The sequence below is a fragment of the Pseudorasbora parva genome, chromosome 18 (assembly GCF_024679245.1).
Source record: "Pseudorasbora parva isolate DD20220531a chromosome 18, ASM2467924v1, whole genome shotgun sequence".
Classification (NCBI taxonomy): Eukaryota; Metazoa; Chordata; class Actinopteri; order Cypriniformes; family Gobionidae; genus Pseudorasbora; species Pseudorasbora parva.
In genome coordinates, this window is record NC_090189.1 from 7,376,210 (window position 1) to 7,393,213 (window position 17,004).

At 40.2% G+C, this 17,004-nt stretch overlaps 1 protein-coding gene across 2 annotated transcripts in view; it reads left to right on the forward strand.

The window, feature by feature from the left end:
- The window catches only part of LOC137046093 (lipoxygenase homology domain-containing protein 1-like), a 33,382-nt gene extending 16,855 nt beyond the window's left edge, over nt 1–16,527 (forward strand). For both annotated transcript variants that reach the window (XM_067423147.1, XM_067423148.1), the window contains 20 exons: nt 693–844; nt 2,131–2,235; nt 2,312–2,440; nt 3,746–3,910; nt 4,900–5,081; nt 5,410–5,526; nt 8,244–8,406; nt 8,554–8,705; nt 8,945–9,154; nt 9,262–9,388; nt 9,870–10,075; nt 10,161–10,346; nt 10,587–10,714; nt 11,729–11,846; nt 11,924–12,101; nt 12,456–12,641; nt 12,797–12,967; nt 13,198–13,336; nt 14,323–14,478; nt 15,548–16,527. In XM_067423147.1, the coding sequence (XP_067279248.1) occupies nt 693–844; nt 2,131–2,235; nt 2,312–2,440; nt 3,746–3,910; nt 4,900–5,081; nt 5,410–5,526; nt 8,244–8,406; nt 8,554–8,705; nt 8,945–9,154; nt 9,262–9,388; nt 9,870–10,075; nt 10,161–10,346; nt 10,587–10,714; nt 11,729–11,846; nt 11,924–12,101; nt 12,456–12,641; nt 12,797–12,967; nt 13,198–13,336; nt 14,323–14,478; nt 15,548–16,028 (3,451 nt within the window). In that variant the 3' untranslated portion in view covers nt 16,029–16,527. The remainder of the gene's footprint in view (nt 1–692; nt 845–2,130; nt 2,236–2,311; nt 2,441–3,745; nt 3,911–4,899; nt 5,082–5,409; nt 5,527–8,243; nt 8,407–8,553; nt 8,706–8,944; nt 9,155–9,261; nt 9,389–9,869; nt 10,076–10,160; nt 10,347–10,586; nt 10,715–11,728; nt 11,847–11,923; nt 12,102–12,455; nt 12,642–12,796; nt 12,968–13,197; nt 13,337–14,322; nt 14,479–15,547) is intronic.
- Nucleotides 16,528–17,004: the final 477 nt, after the last annotated feature.

Genomic DNA, 17,004 nt, shown 5'->3' on the forward strand with positions numbered 1-17,004 from the left:
GTTTTTTAAGGCATTTTTATAAAATCTACTTAAATGTTCTAATCAAACTAAGGCCTAATCCTGTAGTGTATGAAACTGGGCCTGTATTTCTCCGTTATGATTAGATGTAAATGTAAGTAAAAGACCGCTGTTTGCCAGCTTCTTTGTTTTCAACTCTGCTAAGCCCGCCCACCGACTCTATACTCAATGTGATTGGCCTGACTAGATTTTTTTTCCCCAGTTAGTAAGCCAACGAAGAGTTGCTAGATCCCCTGGCTGAAAATAATATTTGCTGCCGCTATGGTGCGTCTAGATTTCTAGGCTAAGAGAGATTTATATAAGCTATGATTTATAGGCCGTCATTTTTGACCGGGAACAACACAAGTGTAACAAGGTGGGGGGAAAAAATCCCTAAAAAGTAAAAATAACATCCCAACAAGTAGTTATACCCTATGTGAGCAAAGTCAGTAAGTTTTATTCCAATGCAATAACATTATATTTTGTGTGAAAAAGACAATCCTCTCCGGGTCAAAATGACCCGAACACCCAAATTAAGGGTCACACTAAATGAAAATGAGAAATGGGGATTTGGCACCTAACTGTGGCTAAAACATTTTAATAAAATATTTAATTAGAATTTATATACTTAATCTAATCTCATTACTGTGAGATCTCATTTGTGATTTCTCTTTCCTGTGTTTGTGTGTGTTCAGGTATTTTTTCCCATGTCAGCGCTGGTTGGCGGTTGACGAAGACGACGGGCAACTGTGCCGTGAGCTAGTGCCTGTGGATGAGGCTTTCATGAAGAGGGATGAAGACGAAGAAGAGGAGTCATCACCTGCTCAACTTGGATTAGAGCAAAAAGGTTTTAAAAAATTACACAAACATTCTGCTTTAAGGGGGGGGGGGGGGGGGGGGGTGAAACACTGTTTCAGTCAATCTCATGTCAATCTTGAGTACCTATAGAGTAGTATTGCATCCTTCATATCTCCGAAAAGTCTTTAGTTTTATTATATTTATAAAAGAAATATAGGCTGTACCGAGTCTTTCCGGAAAAAACCGAGCGCCTGGAGGCGTATCGTGTGGGCGGAGCTAAAGAATGACGAGGGCGCAAAGCGGTGACGTCCTCAAGCGTGGAGAAACCCATCTATCTCAGCTAATAGATATATGATCCAAAATTATTCGGAGGCTGAAATAAATTGAACAGGAGAAACAGCAACAGCAGGACGTCCGTCTCTGTGGTATGTACTGTATTTAGTGGCCTTTGTGTGTCTTTACTCGCAGTTTATGAGGACATGATTCGGTTTATGGACTATTGTATGCGACTAAACCTCAGCAGTAGCAAGCAAAACGGTTTTGCACGTCAGACTAGTGTAACGTTATACAAACAATGGAGTAACCGTTAGCGCATTTGAATGACGAAGCACGCGATCGTGTCGTTTACTGATGTTTACTCACGTGACGATAGCCAACAGCACAGACATTTGAAGCAGTTTTACTCACCGGCTGCTTCCAAAGCAGGACCGAACCTTTATCGCTGGGACCGCTCCGTCAAAAACACACTTCTTTGGTATGATTTGCTGAAGTCCTGTAACAGCAGTGACCGTGGAAATCCGCGATTTTGTGAAGCTTCCCGTCATTTCTGCGTTCAAATCGGTTCAAATGCAGCGCTGCCTTCCGGGAATGCTGTGCTGAAGCGTTGAAGTCGCTCGACGTCACCCATAGGAATAAAGTGGAGCACGGCGCGCAACATAACTGTTCACGGACGAGTGGATCTGCATCTGAACGAGTGTTTATGGGCGTGCATTTCCTCTCTCGCTCTAGTCACGCACCCGCGCACTCTACCGGGAGAAGAGCACGTACGGCCCATACAAGGACCTTCCGATCTATTAACGTCAAGCCGACCCATACTCGAAATAAACTCTCCGAAACTTGTGAGAAACCGGAAGGAGTATTTTTGACAAAGAAATACTCCATCAAACGTCCAACATTAGTTTTTGAAACTTTGTCTATGTTTAGGATGGGAAACCAAGTCTTTAACAGTGTAAAAAGCTCAGTATCCATGAAACAGCATTTCACCCCCCCTTTAACCTATTAGCTTTAACCTGTTCATAGCATTCATACATTGATTATGTGGTTGTGTGTGTTTAGCCATGTCAACCACATTCACAATGAGAGTAAAAACAGGGGAGAAGAAGAACGCCGGGACAGATGCAAACGTTTACGCCATTCTTTACGGAACCAAAGATGACACAGGTAACATAGAAACATTGCATTTCTTTAGCACTATTAGCCTTTCAGCTACGGAAAAGTGTGTTTGTGTTTGTGTCAGGGATCATTAATCTAAAGGCTTCTAAGAACTATAAGAACAAGTTTGAGTTGGGATTGATCGATGAGTTCACCATTGAGGCCGTGGACATTGGAAAACTCAAGAGAATCCGTATCGGACACGACAACGCAGGTACGCGAATGCACACACTCACAGCAAATATCACTCTATTAAGGTTAGTGAAAACACGAATAAAGCTCATCTACATTCTGTAGATACAGTTTAGGATTGGTTGAGGTGAAATTTGTGCACTGATGATTGACGTGTGTGCGTGTGCTCGTCTGTGTGTTTACACTGTAACGAATCGCTGTTCTTTTTACAGCAAAAAACAGAAGTAATGTACAACCATTCCTAATAATGGAACTTATTATTGTGTTGTTTAGCACAGGGATGTTATTTACAGATAATATAACGATGCAATGAGTTATAAACTGTATTTTATTACAACATAATCGTGAATATATATATTTTTGCGAGAGGATAATTTCAAAGTATACACTAATGTGGCCAATTTCTCAGTGTAATTTCCTTAAAAATGAAGTGAAAATCCTCTATTATGCATTATAAAACAACTTACTGTTCAAAATTTTGGGATCAGTAAGATTTATGTAATAAATGAATACTTTTCTTTATCAAGGACACATTAAATTAATAAAATAAATGACAGTTAAGTATTTTAAAATGTTAAAAAAGGTTCAGTTTTAAATAAATGCTGTTTTTTTTAACTTTCTATTCATCAAAGAATCCAGAAAAATGTATCACAGTTTCCACAAAAATACGAAGCAGCACAACTGTTTTCAACACTGATAATTAATTCAAAATAATGTGAAATAAATTACATTTTTATTTCTATTCAAGTAGAAAACAGCTATTTTAAGCTGTATTAATATTTCACAATATTACAGTATTTTTGATCAAATGAAATGCAGCCTTTGTGAGCAGAAAATACTTTTTAAAACAATTAAGAAACCTTTGAATCGTAGTGTAAAATGACATATGAATGTGTTTCCTTGTATTGTAAAGTATATTTAAAGGTTTAATATATTTAAAACTTGATAAAAAGTTAACATGCATTTGGCAAAAATGATCTTTTGTGGGTGTATAATGAATGAATTAAGGTTTATGCATTCATAACGAAAATGAATGTTTATTTATGTCCGTACAAATCTGTTTCTTCGTCATTTTTGTATTAAATTGTCACGGTAATAATTTAATATCAATGGCTCTCTTCTGAATCTCCAGTACAGGCACCATTGGTGTAAATCCTACAGACAATTACTTACAGTGTATGTATATGTATGTGGATGTGTGCATGTGTCTCTGTGGATGTATACTGTACGTGTTTGTTTGTGGATTTGTTGTGTGTGTGTGTGTGTGTGTGTGTGTGTGTGTGTGTGTGTGTGTGTTTGGGGGGCGGTTTTGCCTATGTTTTCTCAGGTGGCTCTCCGGGCTGGTTTCTGGACTGGGTGGAGATCGATGCTCCGTCTCTGGGTCAGCTGCTGCGGTTTCCATGTGGCCGCTGGCTGGATAAAGGAGAAGATGATGGTGCCATTGACAGAGACCTGTACCCTAATGAACTGCAGACACATCTCTACACTCCCTGTATGACACACAGCTACACATAACTCTACAGATTTTACAAAGCTAATCATAATGATTACTAAACCTGGATGAGTAGAGGCCATTTTTGAGGCCAGCTGACCAATCAGAGCAGAGTTGACCAATCAGAACAGACTGGGCATCTGACCAATCAGAGCAGAGTTGACCAATCAGAACAGACTGGGCTTTCTGACCAATCAGAGCAGACCAATCACAACACACTGAGCCATCTGACCAATCAGAGCAGAGTAGACCAACCAGAACAGACTGGGCTTTCTGACCAATCAGAGCAGAGTAGACCAACCAGAACAGACTGGGCTTTCTGACCAATCAGAGCAGAGTAGACCAATTACAACAGACTGGGCCATCAGATTTCTTCAACTTGAGCTTTCACTTAAATTCCTTAATGTTTAAGTTTTTTAACTTCAAAATGTTCATCTAATATTTATATTTTTGCTTTATTTCAATTAACAAAATAAATGTTAATAGTTTTAGTTTAAATGAACAATAATAACTCTAAGTCTAATAAATTAAAAAATAAAAATAAAAATTAAAATCCTTATTTTGCATGTTTTGGGGAGATATCTCTAAAAGGAGATTTTAAAAGCATGAGCTAACTCCTGGGGACATTGTATTTTTTGCAGTTTTGTCCTCAAAAGTATAATTAGGTCAAAATCACACACATACAGACACCTTTAAACTAAAAACTCACATGTCAATATACAGTATTATCATAATGATAAAAAAATATACACAGTGTATTTGCATGCTTCATAAAGATGGATGTGATTTCTATATCAAAAATAGCCACAGGGAGACCTACACAGACCGTTTGTGATTTATGTGACTAAAATGTGGCCCTCAGACTGTTTGTGAACTTTGCTGCCTCTTGGCCAGGACTCCCTTGAAAAAGAGGTCAATAGGACTCTCCTGGTTAAATAAAGATTAAATAAAAATAAAATAAAAATGTGCATTCTTCTTTTGTGTTGCAGTTGTTCCATATGAGATTAAAATCTTCACCAGTGATCTTTTTGCTGCGGGAACGGACGCAGACGTCTTCATCATTCTCTACGGGCAGAATGGTGTGTGTACGTCTCAGAAATCTCTCTGCGTCAATAAGAGAGAGAGGAAGATGTATTTTGAACGAGGGGCGGAGGACATGTTCATTGTTGAGGTAAATGAGAAGACTGTCATTTCTGTGCTGCTCATCAGTATATGTTGCGATTTGAAAGCTAGCATACATTTTTCTCAGCTTGAAAAGAAGCCACAGAAGCCGGCGTGGCATAAAAAAAAACAAAAAACGCTTTATTTGCCAAGTTTTGCTGGTGAAGTTTTGTTACTGAACCAACACCAGACCAGTACAAACTGGCATAAACCAGCCTGGACGAAATTCATCTTGGTCTTAGCTGGTCTTTTCTTCTTAACTTTTTACTTTTCTATTAATAATTCAAAGACGGGCTTACACTGACAACAATGATGATGATGATTCTGGGCTTCTGCAGTTGGAGGACATCGGAGATATCATTGAGAAAATCCGCATCGGTCACGATAATCGCGGAGTGAATCCTGGCTGGCATTTAGACCGTGTGGAAATTCGCAGACTGCTCCGGAAAGGAAAGGTATCAAGCTTGTTTGTACCATACTTTTTTAGACTTTATCTGTGTATAAGCTGTACATCTACTGTACAGTTCAATGTGACAGACTTCTTAAAATGCAGTTGTTTTTGTCTAATCTTAGCCTTCAGCATTTTTTTGGAAAGACTTTCAAGAGATCCAGAAAGAGCATATCCTGCAATTTCAGTGGTTGATCCTCTCTAAGTAGGCGTTTTGGTCAGACGAAGCTACAATGTGGACCAGATACTGCTGGACTGGAATAGTTCACCCAAAAATGAAACTTCTATTATTAATTACTCACCCTCCTGTCGTTCCAAACCAGTACAACTTTTGTTAATCTTTGGAACACAAATTAAGATCAACTTTTTAATAAACTCTGCAAGCTTTCTGTCACTCTGTTGACCTCTATACTTAGACGCTTTAAAAAAGTTCATAAAGAGATCATAAAACGAATCCATATCCATAAACGAAGTTTAGTCCAAATTGTCTGAAGAGACATAATCGCTATATATAATAAACAGATTGAATTCAGGCTTCTATTCACATTTAAACATCATCAACTCACACATCATCAGTTGTGGTAAACAGAAGCTCAAGCATGTTTGCTTGGCATGCAAGAACCAATGAGGTTCATTCTTGTGTTACGCAGCACGTTTGAGCTTCAGCAAGAACCAATGAGGTTCATTCTTGTGTTACGCAGCACGTTTGAGCTTCAGCAAGAACCAATGAGGTTCATTCTTGTGTTACGCAGCACGTTTGAGCTTCAGTAAGAACCAATGAGGTTCATTCTTGTGTTACGCAGCACGTTTGAGCTTCAGCAAGAACCAATGAGGTTCATTCTTGTGTTACGCAGCACGTTTGAGCTTCAGTAAGAACCAATGAGGTTCATTCTCGTGTTACGCAGCACGTTTGAGCTTCAGCAAGAACCAATGAGGTTCATTCTTGTGTTACGCAGCACGTTTGAGCTTCAGCAAGAACCAATGAGGTTCATTCTTGTGTTACGCAGCACGTTTGAGCTTCAGCAAGAACCAATGAGGTTCATTCTCGTGTTACGCAGCACGTTTGAGCTTCAGCAAGAACCAATGAGGTTCATTCTCGTGTTACGCAGCACGTTTGAGCTTCAGCAAGAACCAATGAGGTTCATTCTCGTGTTACACAGCACGTTTGAGCTTCAGCAAGAACCAATGAGGTTCATTCTTGTGTTACGCAGCACGTTTGAGCTTCAGCAAGAACCAATGAGGTTCATTCTCGTGTTACGCAGCACGTTTGAGCTTCAGCAAGAACCAATGAGGTTCATTCTCGTGTTACGCAGCACGTTTGAGCTTCAGCAAGAACCAATGAGGTTCATTCTCGTGTTACGCAGCACGTTTGAGCTTCAGCAAGAACCAATGAGGTTCATTCTCGAGTTACGCAGCACGTTTGAGCTTCAGCAAGAACCAATGAGGTTCATTCTTGTGTTACGCAGCACGTTTGAGCTTCAGTAAGAACCAATGAGGTTCATTCTCGTGTTACGCAGCACGTTTGAGCTTCAGTAAGAACCAATGAGGTTCATTCTCAATTTCCGCAGCACGTTTGAGGTTTGTTTATGCTTACTGATCAATATTTAAATGTGAATAAAAGCATACATTAAGTCTATTTATCATATAAAGCAATTAATATTATTTTAGTGAACTATACCTTTAATTCTGAAACTAGGTTGAGTCTAGAATGTTCCCATCTGGCTGTGGAAAACCTTTTCCTCTCCACTGTCTGTCGTACACCCATTTCATTGACCCACATCTGCTCTCTGTTGACTTGTGTATAATTAGTTCCAGTGACTAATCTTCTCTGACCTGTAGCTCCACTCCAGCGCTATCTGTGTACAGTAGAAGAGTGAAACGCTCTAGTGCCGTCAAGCACATCACACCAGCGTGAAACTCACCTGATATCAACACACACGTCCACCAGCAGAAACTGTGTATTTACACTACTGTTCAAAAGTTGAAATTATGTGAATCTGTTTTTAACATAAATAATAATGATCAGAAATGTTTTATTAGCATCAAATCCTTATATGAGAATGATTCCTGAAGGATCATGTGACACTAAAGACTGGAGTAATGATGCTGAAAATTCAGCTTTGATCACAGGAATAAATTACATTTGAACATATATTCACATAGTATCGTTTATTTTAAAATTTTAATAATATGTCATAATATTCCTCTTGCATGCTTAATGAAAATGAAGGTTTATTTATGTCCATATGAATCTTTCATTTTTGTTATTTTTGCATTAAATTGTCTCTTCATTAAAATGTTTCATTGAAAAGTGTTACCAACACCAAACTTTTGAACATTAGTGTATATTACATGCTTTCCTTTACATCGCATGTCTGATGGATTTTGATATTTGATTTGATCTCTGATATTAGATTATTTTACTGAAATTTTAAACTAGTCTCTTCTGTCCCATTATCTGACCAAACTGGTCAACATGTAGCCCCAAACTTATATCATTAGTTGACTCGGATAAAAACCACTCAAACAAACAGAAGAATGTTATAAAAGTGACACTTAAACACTGAAAGCTCAATTTTAAGCGAAGATAGAATAAAGTGAAAAAATGTAACCTTTGAATGAACACTTCATAGTATTATTAGTCTAATTTCCTCAATGAATAAAACAGAAAGGAAAAGACTAATATTTACATGCCAAGACTGAAAAATGTGTGTGTACGTGCAGGGCTCTGAGACGGCGATATTCCCGTGTGAGGGATGGTTGGCACGCTCGGAGGAGGACGGCGAGACGATTCGAGAGCTGGTGCCGTCGGACATCATCGTAGAGAAACTATCACGAGACGGAACCCTTAAAGTCATCGAGACGGAGGTGGACGACGCGCTGGAGAGTAAGTCAGATTATACGTGTTTCAATTCATGCGTTCCCTGTGAATGAATCCCATGACCTTAGCTTTGCTAGTGCCATTCTCTACTGTTTGAGCTACAGGAATGCTTTTGTGTGTGTGTGTGTGTGTGTGTGTGTGTGTGTGTTGCAGTACACACTTATACAGTGACAGTAACCACAGGGGATGTGTATGGAGCGGGCACTGATGCAAACGTGTTCATCACTCTTTATGGAGACATGGGCGACACTGGAGAACGCAAACTCAGCAAGTCTGAGAACAGCAACAAGTTTGAGAGAGGATCGGTGAGACACACACAAATACAGACATATATATGTCTTTATGAGGACATCATAATGGTTCTTAATTTTAGGTAAAATTGGGACCTTTATAAAGTTATTTCCCATTTGGCAATGTCTTTAAAGAACATCTTCAGACCTTTTACTGTATGTTTTTATGATTCTATGATGAATAGTAAGTTCAAAAGGACTTTTACTGACCTCAAACTTTTGAACAGTAGTGTATTTTCCTTCTGATTGGTCAGGTGGATACGTTCACTTTGGAGGCAGTGGATCTGGGCCAGGTGTTCAAGATCCGCATTCGCCATGACAACAGCATGCTGAGTGCTGATTGGTACCTGGAACAGGTGGAAGTTTTGGATCAAGACACAGAGGAAGTGTTTCTGTTTTTGTGTGAGCGGTGGCTCTCGAGAAAGAGGGAGGACAAACGGATCGACAGGGTTTTCTACGTTAAGGTCTGCCTGCATGTGTGCATGCGTGCGCCCGTGCATGCATGCGTTAACAATGTTGTGTTTCAGACTAGTCGAGAGTGCGTCTACATATTCTGTGTGTGTGTATGTAGGGGTATGAGGGAGAGCGAGAGACCGCCTTCTGTCCAATTAAAAAAGTGGCAAATCTTGACAGCAACATGAACAAGAAAAACAAGAAACGGCATTCAGAGGAAGATGACGAAGATGAGGAAGGGTCACGTATGTACAACAGAGTCCCACTCCAGAACATACAGCGGGCTTCAAAATTCTGTGACCACCAGTTAAAATGGCTCTATTTTGAATATTTGTTATTTCATCTACAATTTTCATTACAAATTATATTATCAGCGTAACAACCTGAGTGAAATGAATTTGAGAGTTGTATATTTTAATTTTTTGCACTACGATTAAAGTAGAATGTGAAATATTGAATATTTTTTTATGATTTAAAATTTTTATATTATAATATTATGTTATTATTATTTATTTAACACACCTATTCTGTTATGCATTCAAATAAATTAAATAGCTTTAAATTACATTGCACTCAATTCAATTATTTTTATTTATTTAATGACCTGGCAACCACGCATAAATGCTTTGTGGAAGCAAGTTTTGCATGATTAAACGCCACTATTTAGTATTTGAGGGAAAAAAATGTATGTTGTGTGTGTGTGTGTGTGTGTGTGTGTGTGTGTAGTGATCCCCTACCACTTCTCGGTGACCACGGGCTTAGATCGGGATGCTGGGACAAGTAGCCGAGTGTACATCATTATTATTGGAAAGAAGAACAAGAGGACAGAACGCCTCTGGCTTGACTTTGATGGGAAAAACGAATTCCTGCCTGGATCACTGGATTACTTCACTTGTTATGGATCTGATGTTGGCGAGCTCAAGACAGTGCAAGTGAGGAAACACACAGATTCTGTGGTTTTGTATAGATGCGTATAGATACTGTAGATGTCAGATTGGTGGTTTGTGTTGTGTGTAGTTGGGTCATGATGGGGCGACCCCAGAGAGCTGCTGGTTAGTGGATGAGTTGTCTGTCGAGGTGCCGACTAAAGCAGTACGGTACGTGTTCCGCTGTAAGTGCTGGCTGGCCAAAGACAGAGGAGACGGACTCACTTCCCGCTTCCTTATCGTGCAGGATGCAGAAACTGTCAACATCTCACAGAAGGTACAGCATTTCATTTCAATAGCTGATTTAAGGTGATTACAATATACACTACCATTCAGAAGTTTTTTTTTTTTATTCTTTGATGAAAAGAAAGTTCTAAAGAACAGCATTTATTTGATATAGAAATATTTAGTAACATTTAATGTGTCTTCAAGTAATAAGTTATTTAATAAAAATCTTACTGACCCCAAACTTTTAAATGATGTGTATAGTACTTCATTAAAGGTCTTTTTCTCCAAGGTGATCTATGAGGTAACGGTGATAACAGGAGATGTCCAGCATGCAGGTACGGACACACAGATCTATATGACTGTGTTTGGGGTCTACGGCACGTCAGAGGAAATGCTGCTGCCAAAATTAGAGGACAGGTACGTATGTACATGCACACAAAGCAACAAAAGGGATAGTGTGCAGTCAGATGATCATTATTGCAAGATAAATGTAATGTCTTTATCAACTTTATTTAGCAAAAATACTGGATTTGAGCTGAAATTATTGTAATATTTATGAAAATAGAAGAAAATTACAATGTAACTAATAGCAAGCAGGTTACCACAGTCTTCTAAAAAAATATGATTTTACATATACACTACAGGTTTATTCCCAATAGTATTGGCACATCCCTCCAAAGTACTGAATTCAGGTGTTCAATCACTTCCATGGCCACAGGTGTATAAAATAAAACACTAGGCATGCAGACGCTTCTACAAACATTTGTGAAAGAATGGGTCACTCTCAGGAGCTCAGTGAACTCAAGCGTGGTACTGTGATAGGTTGCCACCTGTGCAATTAGTCCATTCATGAAATTTCCTCACCACTTAATATTCCACGGTCAACTATTAGTGGGATTATAACAAAGTGGAAGCAATTGGAAACAACAGTAACTCAGCCACGAAGTAGTAAGCCAGGTAAAATCACAGGGCGGTGCACAATGCGCAGAATTGGCCAACTTTCTGCAGAGTCAATAGCTACAGACTGCCATGTAAAACACGCCACCATGGACTCTAGAGCAGTGGAGACGTGATCTCTTGAGGGACTTATCACGCTGAATTATGAATTAGAGTAGAGTCTGTGAGCCAGGCCTTCTCGTCCAACATCAGTGCCTGACCTAACAAATGTGCTTTTAGAAGAATGGTCAAAAATTTGCATAAACACACTCCTAAACCTTGTGGAAAGCCTTCCCAGAAGAGCTGAAGCTGTTATAGCTGCAAAGGGAGGGCCAACTCCATATTAAACCCTACGGATTAAGAATAGGATGTCATTAAAGTTCATGTGCATGTAAAGGCAGGCGTCCCAAAACATTTTGGCAATATAGTGTTTAAATGGTCTAAATTTGTGTGTTTATTGTGTGTGTGTGTATGTGTGTGTTTGCATGTGTGCAGGTTTGAACGAGGACAGAAAGACACATTCAATCTGGAGATTGAAGATATTGCACCTTTGAGAAAGATGAGAGTGCGTATAGATGGTTCCGGAAGCAGACCAGACTGGTTCCTGGATAAGGTTTGTAAGAAAAGGATACATACAGTATACTGTAATTTCCCAAGCATTTAAGTGTATTAATGTGCATATCTATATAGATTGAACTGCATAACCTGCAGACGGATGAAGTAGCATTATTTACGTACGAGGAATGGCTGTCTCGTTCATATGGGCCCAAGCGAACCCTCATATGTGAAATGACGGCCGTGATAGATGACGAAGAAATGGTGGAGCTCACCATCTACACCGTTTCTGTGAAGACCAGCGATGCAACTGGTACGCAATTCCTCAACTTGTCTACAACTATTTTGAGGGTTTGTTCACACCTGGCACGTTTGGCTTGATTAAAAAGAAATCTGGTGCCATTGCTCTGTTCATGTGAATGATGCCATTTGAACCCTGGTTCCAAACAAGCAGACAGAGACACTTCCAAACTAATTCTGGTGTGGTTCACCTGAAATATAAACGCACAAGATTTTAAATGTATAATTTGGCAAACAAAATAACCCAGAGAACTGAACAAGTGTGAACACACCCTGAAACACTTTTCATACTGTTAAAAGCTTGATTGGTTGTCAAAAAAAAAAAAAGCACTGTTAGATATTAACCTACGATTGTGTTTTTCTTTAGGGGCTGGAACTGATGCTAACGTGTGGATGATTATTTTCGGCGAGAATGGTGACACGGGCACACTTGCTTTGAAAGAGAGCAACAACACCAATAAGTTTGAACGCAAACAGACGGACACATTCCGTTTCCCAGACATCCTCAGCTTGGGCGAGCTCTCGAAAGTGCGCATTTGGCATGACAACTCAGGTAAGCCAATCAAGAGACCTCAGCACAACACTCATGAGCCAATGAAATTAGAGATGAGCAAAGGATCCAGTTCAACTCAGGGTAGTTGTATCATAAAACCTTTTATAGTTTTATATTCTCAACAGAAGTGTGTATGTGTGTGTTTCTGTTGGCAGGTCTGGCTCCCGGTTGGCACCTGGAGTATGTGGATGTGCATGATGACATCATGGGGAAGAAGTATCGTTTCCAGTGTGACCGCTGGCTCGCCAAGAAAGAGGATGATGGACAGATAATGAGAGAGCTGGCATGTGCCAACAATGATGCTGTGGATTTCGATGAAAAAACCAGTGAGACGGACACATTCTTATATGTATCTCCATACAAATGTGGCTTAAAATCATTTAGACAGAAGTCAGTTTGATCAGTTTTTAACAACTGGCCCATTTTTAATCCATTTTTACTTTTATAATGACATATTTACAAGATTTGAAATGCAATATAGCTTATTTCAAAAACATAAAAAAATATCTTACTGACCCCAAACTTTGCCATGTGTTTTGCCCTCTGCCTCGTACAGAATATGAGATTCTGGTCAAGACGGCAGATACAGATGATGCTGAAACCAAGGAGAACGCCTGGATTGTTCTAGAAGGGAAGAAGGGACGTTCCAAAGAATTTGTGATGGAGAACTCGACTAAGAAGAAGCGTTTTTCACGGTAGGTCTATGCAGGTGATGTTATGGGGAGTGCAAAGTACTGTATGCCAGGAATATAGCCTGGATGCCAGCCGAACTTAGCCCCGCCCACAAATTTCTTAGGTTGGGCAGTTCGGTCTGGCTTTGCTCCATAGAGGAGTAATTATCCCCGAACAGAAACTGTTCGGACCAATGAAATCATCAGGGCGGGCTTTAGACGATGACGGACAGATGATCAACAGTAACGTAATCATCACGTCATCAAAGGGGCTTGGGTTATATTTGTTCAAATCTTAAACGGAGAGCTTGTTTGTATCTGCATCACCTTCACAATTTCTCTCAGAAATGATAATCATGTTGAGTAAGTACTCGGTGTATCATTAAAATCTTTTATTTTTTTACAACACCGGCAAAGAACGTGTATTCCAGCCTGATTTCAGCACGTGTGCAGACAGGGTTACCAAGTTTTTACAACAAAACCCGCCAACTACTAGCCCTAAACAATAGCTTCTCCGGGGGTTCTCCGGGAAAAAATGGTGTTTGGGGGGTAAAATGTGTGTTATTTTGGCAAGGTTGCCTGCTAAAATTCGCACTCATAGGTCTATATAACACTTAATAGTCGCTTCAACCTGCGGACATAGAAAACAACCTGCGGGGGAAAAAAACGTGGACTTGACTACACAGTGGAGTTGAACTCTGCTGAGGTCGCTTCGTTGCTCTGATTGGTTGTAGGTCTGTCTGTAGGTTCGGTTGAAACACGCCTCATAATCACAGCCCAATGGAGCAGTTTCAGACTCATATTCTGACTAGAATTGAGTATGACCACATCAGGCTACCAGGAATATACACAAATCTCTACTTTGGGATTATTTGTAATTGTTCATTTTGCATCTTATATACAAGAACAAGTAGTGACTGAACAAGGTGGGTCATAGTCTTGCACATTTGTTGCTCAGTTGCTATTTTTTCTTCATGAGTTAACAGACGTTATGCTCTGTGTGATTTCAGAGGCTCTACGGACCGCTTTGAGTTCTCCTCCAAGGAGTTGGGAGACATCGCTAGTATCTGTCTGGGACACATCCCTAAAGATGGCAAAAAAGTCAAAGTTGAAGCCTCTTGGTTTGTGGAGGAGGTTGTGGTCACAGAGAAGGAGCTAGGCAACAAGTAAGTGAACACTTATTTTCAGATTAATGTTAAAGCTGTACATTTTCCATCCACTAGAGGTCGCCTATTCAAAACAAAGGTGTAGTTTGATGATGCCAAGTTTGAGCTCAGAATCTTGGGACATGTGGTCTTCACCTCACAGCCGTTGGAAAATAATTCATGGATGCGGTTATTAATGTTACTGTAGTGTGAAGCAGAGCAGGACTGAGTGTTGTGGAGCTGAGTGAGACCGCTGGAGCGATTGTTACACATGCCTCGCAAGCATCAAAACTTCTATTATGCCGATGGGCGGATGGCATTTCTGCTTTTCCGGTCAAGAGTATGAGTTAACGCAGCTCTGTTTATCATATTAGATACATTTAAGTGTGTTGAAAATGATGTTATGATATGACGTTACTCCGTGTGTTCGCTCGGCGGCTGCTGTGATATGTTCACACTGCTAAAAGAAAAGCGCTCCTGCCAAAAAAACCTGGAAACTGAGGGTAACGCAGATATGACACAATTAACAGGCGACTCCCTCAGACGCTATGCTGAGATGTCCCGGCTCCTTGGTTAAAATAGCAATTTTCTCACAATACGATGTTAATTAACAAAGATTCGGGAGGAGGGCTTTCAGATAATTGACACAGGCGGATAGCACTCAGCTAATCAACGAGAGGTGCATATATATACACAGCAGTCTTACCTCCATTCTGTTGACAGTTTATCAGCATCCCTCCTCCACCCCTTCTCCACTTTTTGCCCCTTTTAGTTCTAACCACTTACACGAAGGGGGGGGGGGGTACTCTGGGTTCGGGCCAAGTTCGAGCTCGAATCCCTCCCCCCGGACAGCACGCCAAATACGCATTTATATTACTCTATATAATTATATGTAAGTGTGAACTCGTGAATTACAAATAGTTGGAAACATCTGGGATATTGTAAGCACTCTGAAAAAATATATAACACTGGCCTAGTGGTTTTTGGATACTTTACTACAAAAATACTACATAGTGCACCTTTAAGTTGAGCTTTAAACCTCATGAAATGCATGCTTTTTACCATCCCTAACCTGTCCTTTTTCACTCAGGTATATATTCCGTTGTGACACCGCCATCCCTCTTTCCTCAAAGCGAGACGAGTTCCAGACATTCGAATGCAGCAAGTTCATTGAGAGCTTCACAAGCAAGGCTCAAAGCCTCGTCCCTGTGAAATACGAGGCCATCGTTATTACAGGCGACGAGAAGGGCGCAGGCACCGACGCCAACGTCTTCATCACCATCTTCGGCTCCAACGGCGACTCCGGCCGGAGGCAGCTCTGCCAGAAGTTCCGGAACCTGTTTGAGCGCGGCCAGACGAACCGGTTCATTCTAGAACTGCTGGACATGGGCGACCTGCTCCGAGTGTGTGTGGAGCACGACAACTCCGGACTCAGTCCCGGTTGGCTCCTGAGCAGGATCGAGATTACAAACACGGCCAATGGTGTGACGACCATATTTATTTGTGGGAAATGGCTGGACAAGAACAAAGCAGACGGGAGGATAAAGCGCGTGATCTATCCAAAGTATTGACATGTAATCAACCAATCAATGGTCAAGTCAGTATTAGTAATGACTATGCATTACGTCACACATCAACAATCCTGTCATTATTCGCTCACCCTCCTGTTGTTCCAAACCTGTTTTTTTTCTTTAAAATATATTTTGCGTTCAGCAGAAGTCATACAGGTTTGGATCAAGCGAATAATGAGTGTTTTCCCTTTTGGGTGAACTATACCTTTAACGGTTTCCAGCCAGTTTAATGTGCAATTGTAACTAAACCAATTGTAAATTGATTTAATCTGATATTCCAGATGTAATCCAGCAATATCTGCAATGTGGATTGTAGCTCATTTGTCTGCTTAGATTGCGCAACTGGTTCGTCACGCTGATTTGCCGCGTTTTAAAAAGTGACTTCTGTGTATTGTTGTTTCATACATCGCTACACTATTGAGTGAATAGACAGTAGACTTTTTTCTCATGCCAGTATGAACGCAGGCAACTGATTGTTTGTCCTTAAAGGACAACTCCGGTGAGAAATGCCCCTAGGGGTAATTAACAGATGGTTACCGAGTAGATCGTTCTCTGGGATGCGTTTTCATGAAAATCGAATGGAAAGAGTTTTATCTCTAAAAACAGATTAGCTTATAACGCTAGTCTATGGGGCACAGGGTGGTAAAATTAAATCGCTAGTTAATACCACTAAGACGGCTCAAAATAGCCTCACACTAACACGGTAGCATAATGGGGGTCCCTACATGCAAACCGAAGCATTGAGAACTTTGTAAGAGTACAAACAGTTTAATAAGAAGATACTTTATAAACATAGTGCCTTACGCGCTCACGGACAGGCACCATCTTGGACAGGCACCATCTTGGACAGGCACCATCGTCTCGACGAATCGATCCACGAGCGCTGTTCTAAGTGAGCTGGTCGATAGGAATTAAGTTTGTGAAATGTAATAACATGGACATTTTTATTTTTATTTATTTATTTTCTCTGGTGTGT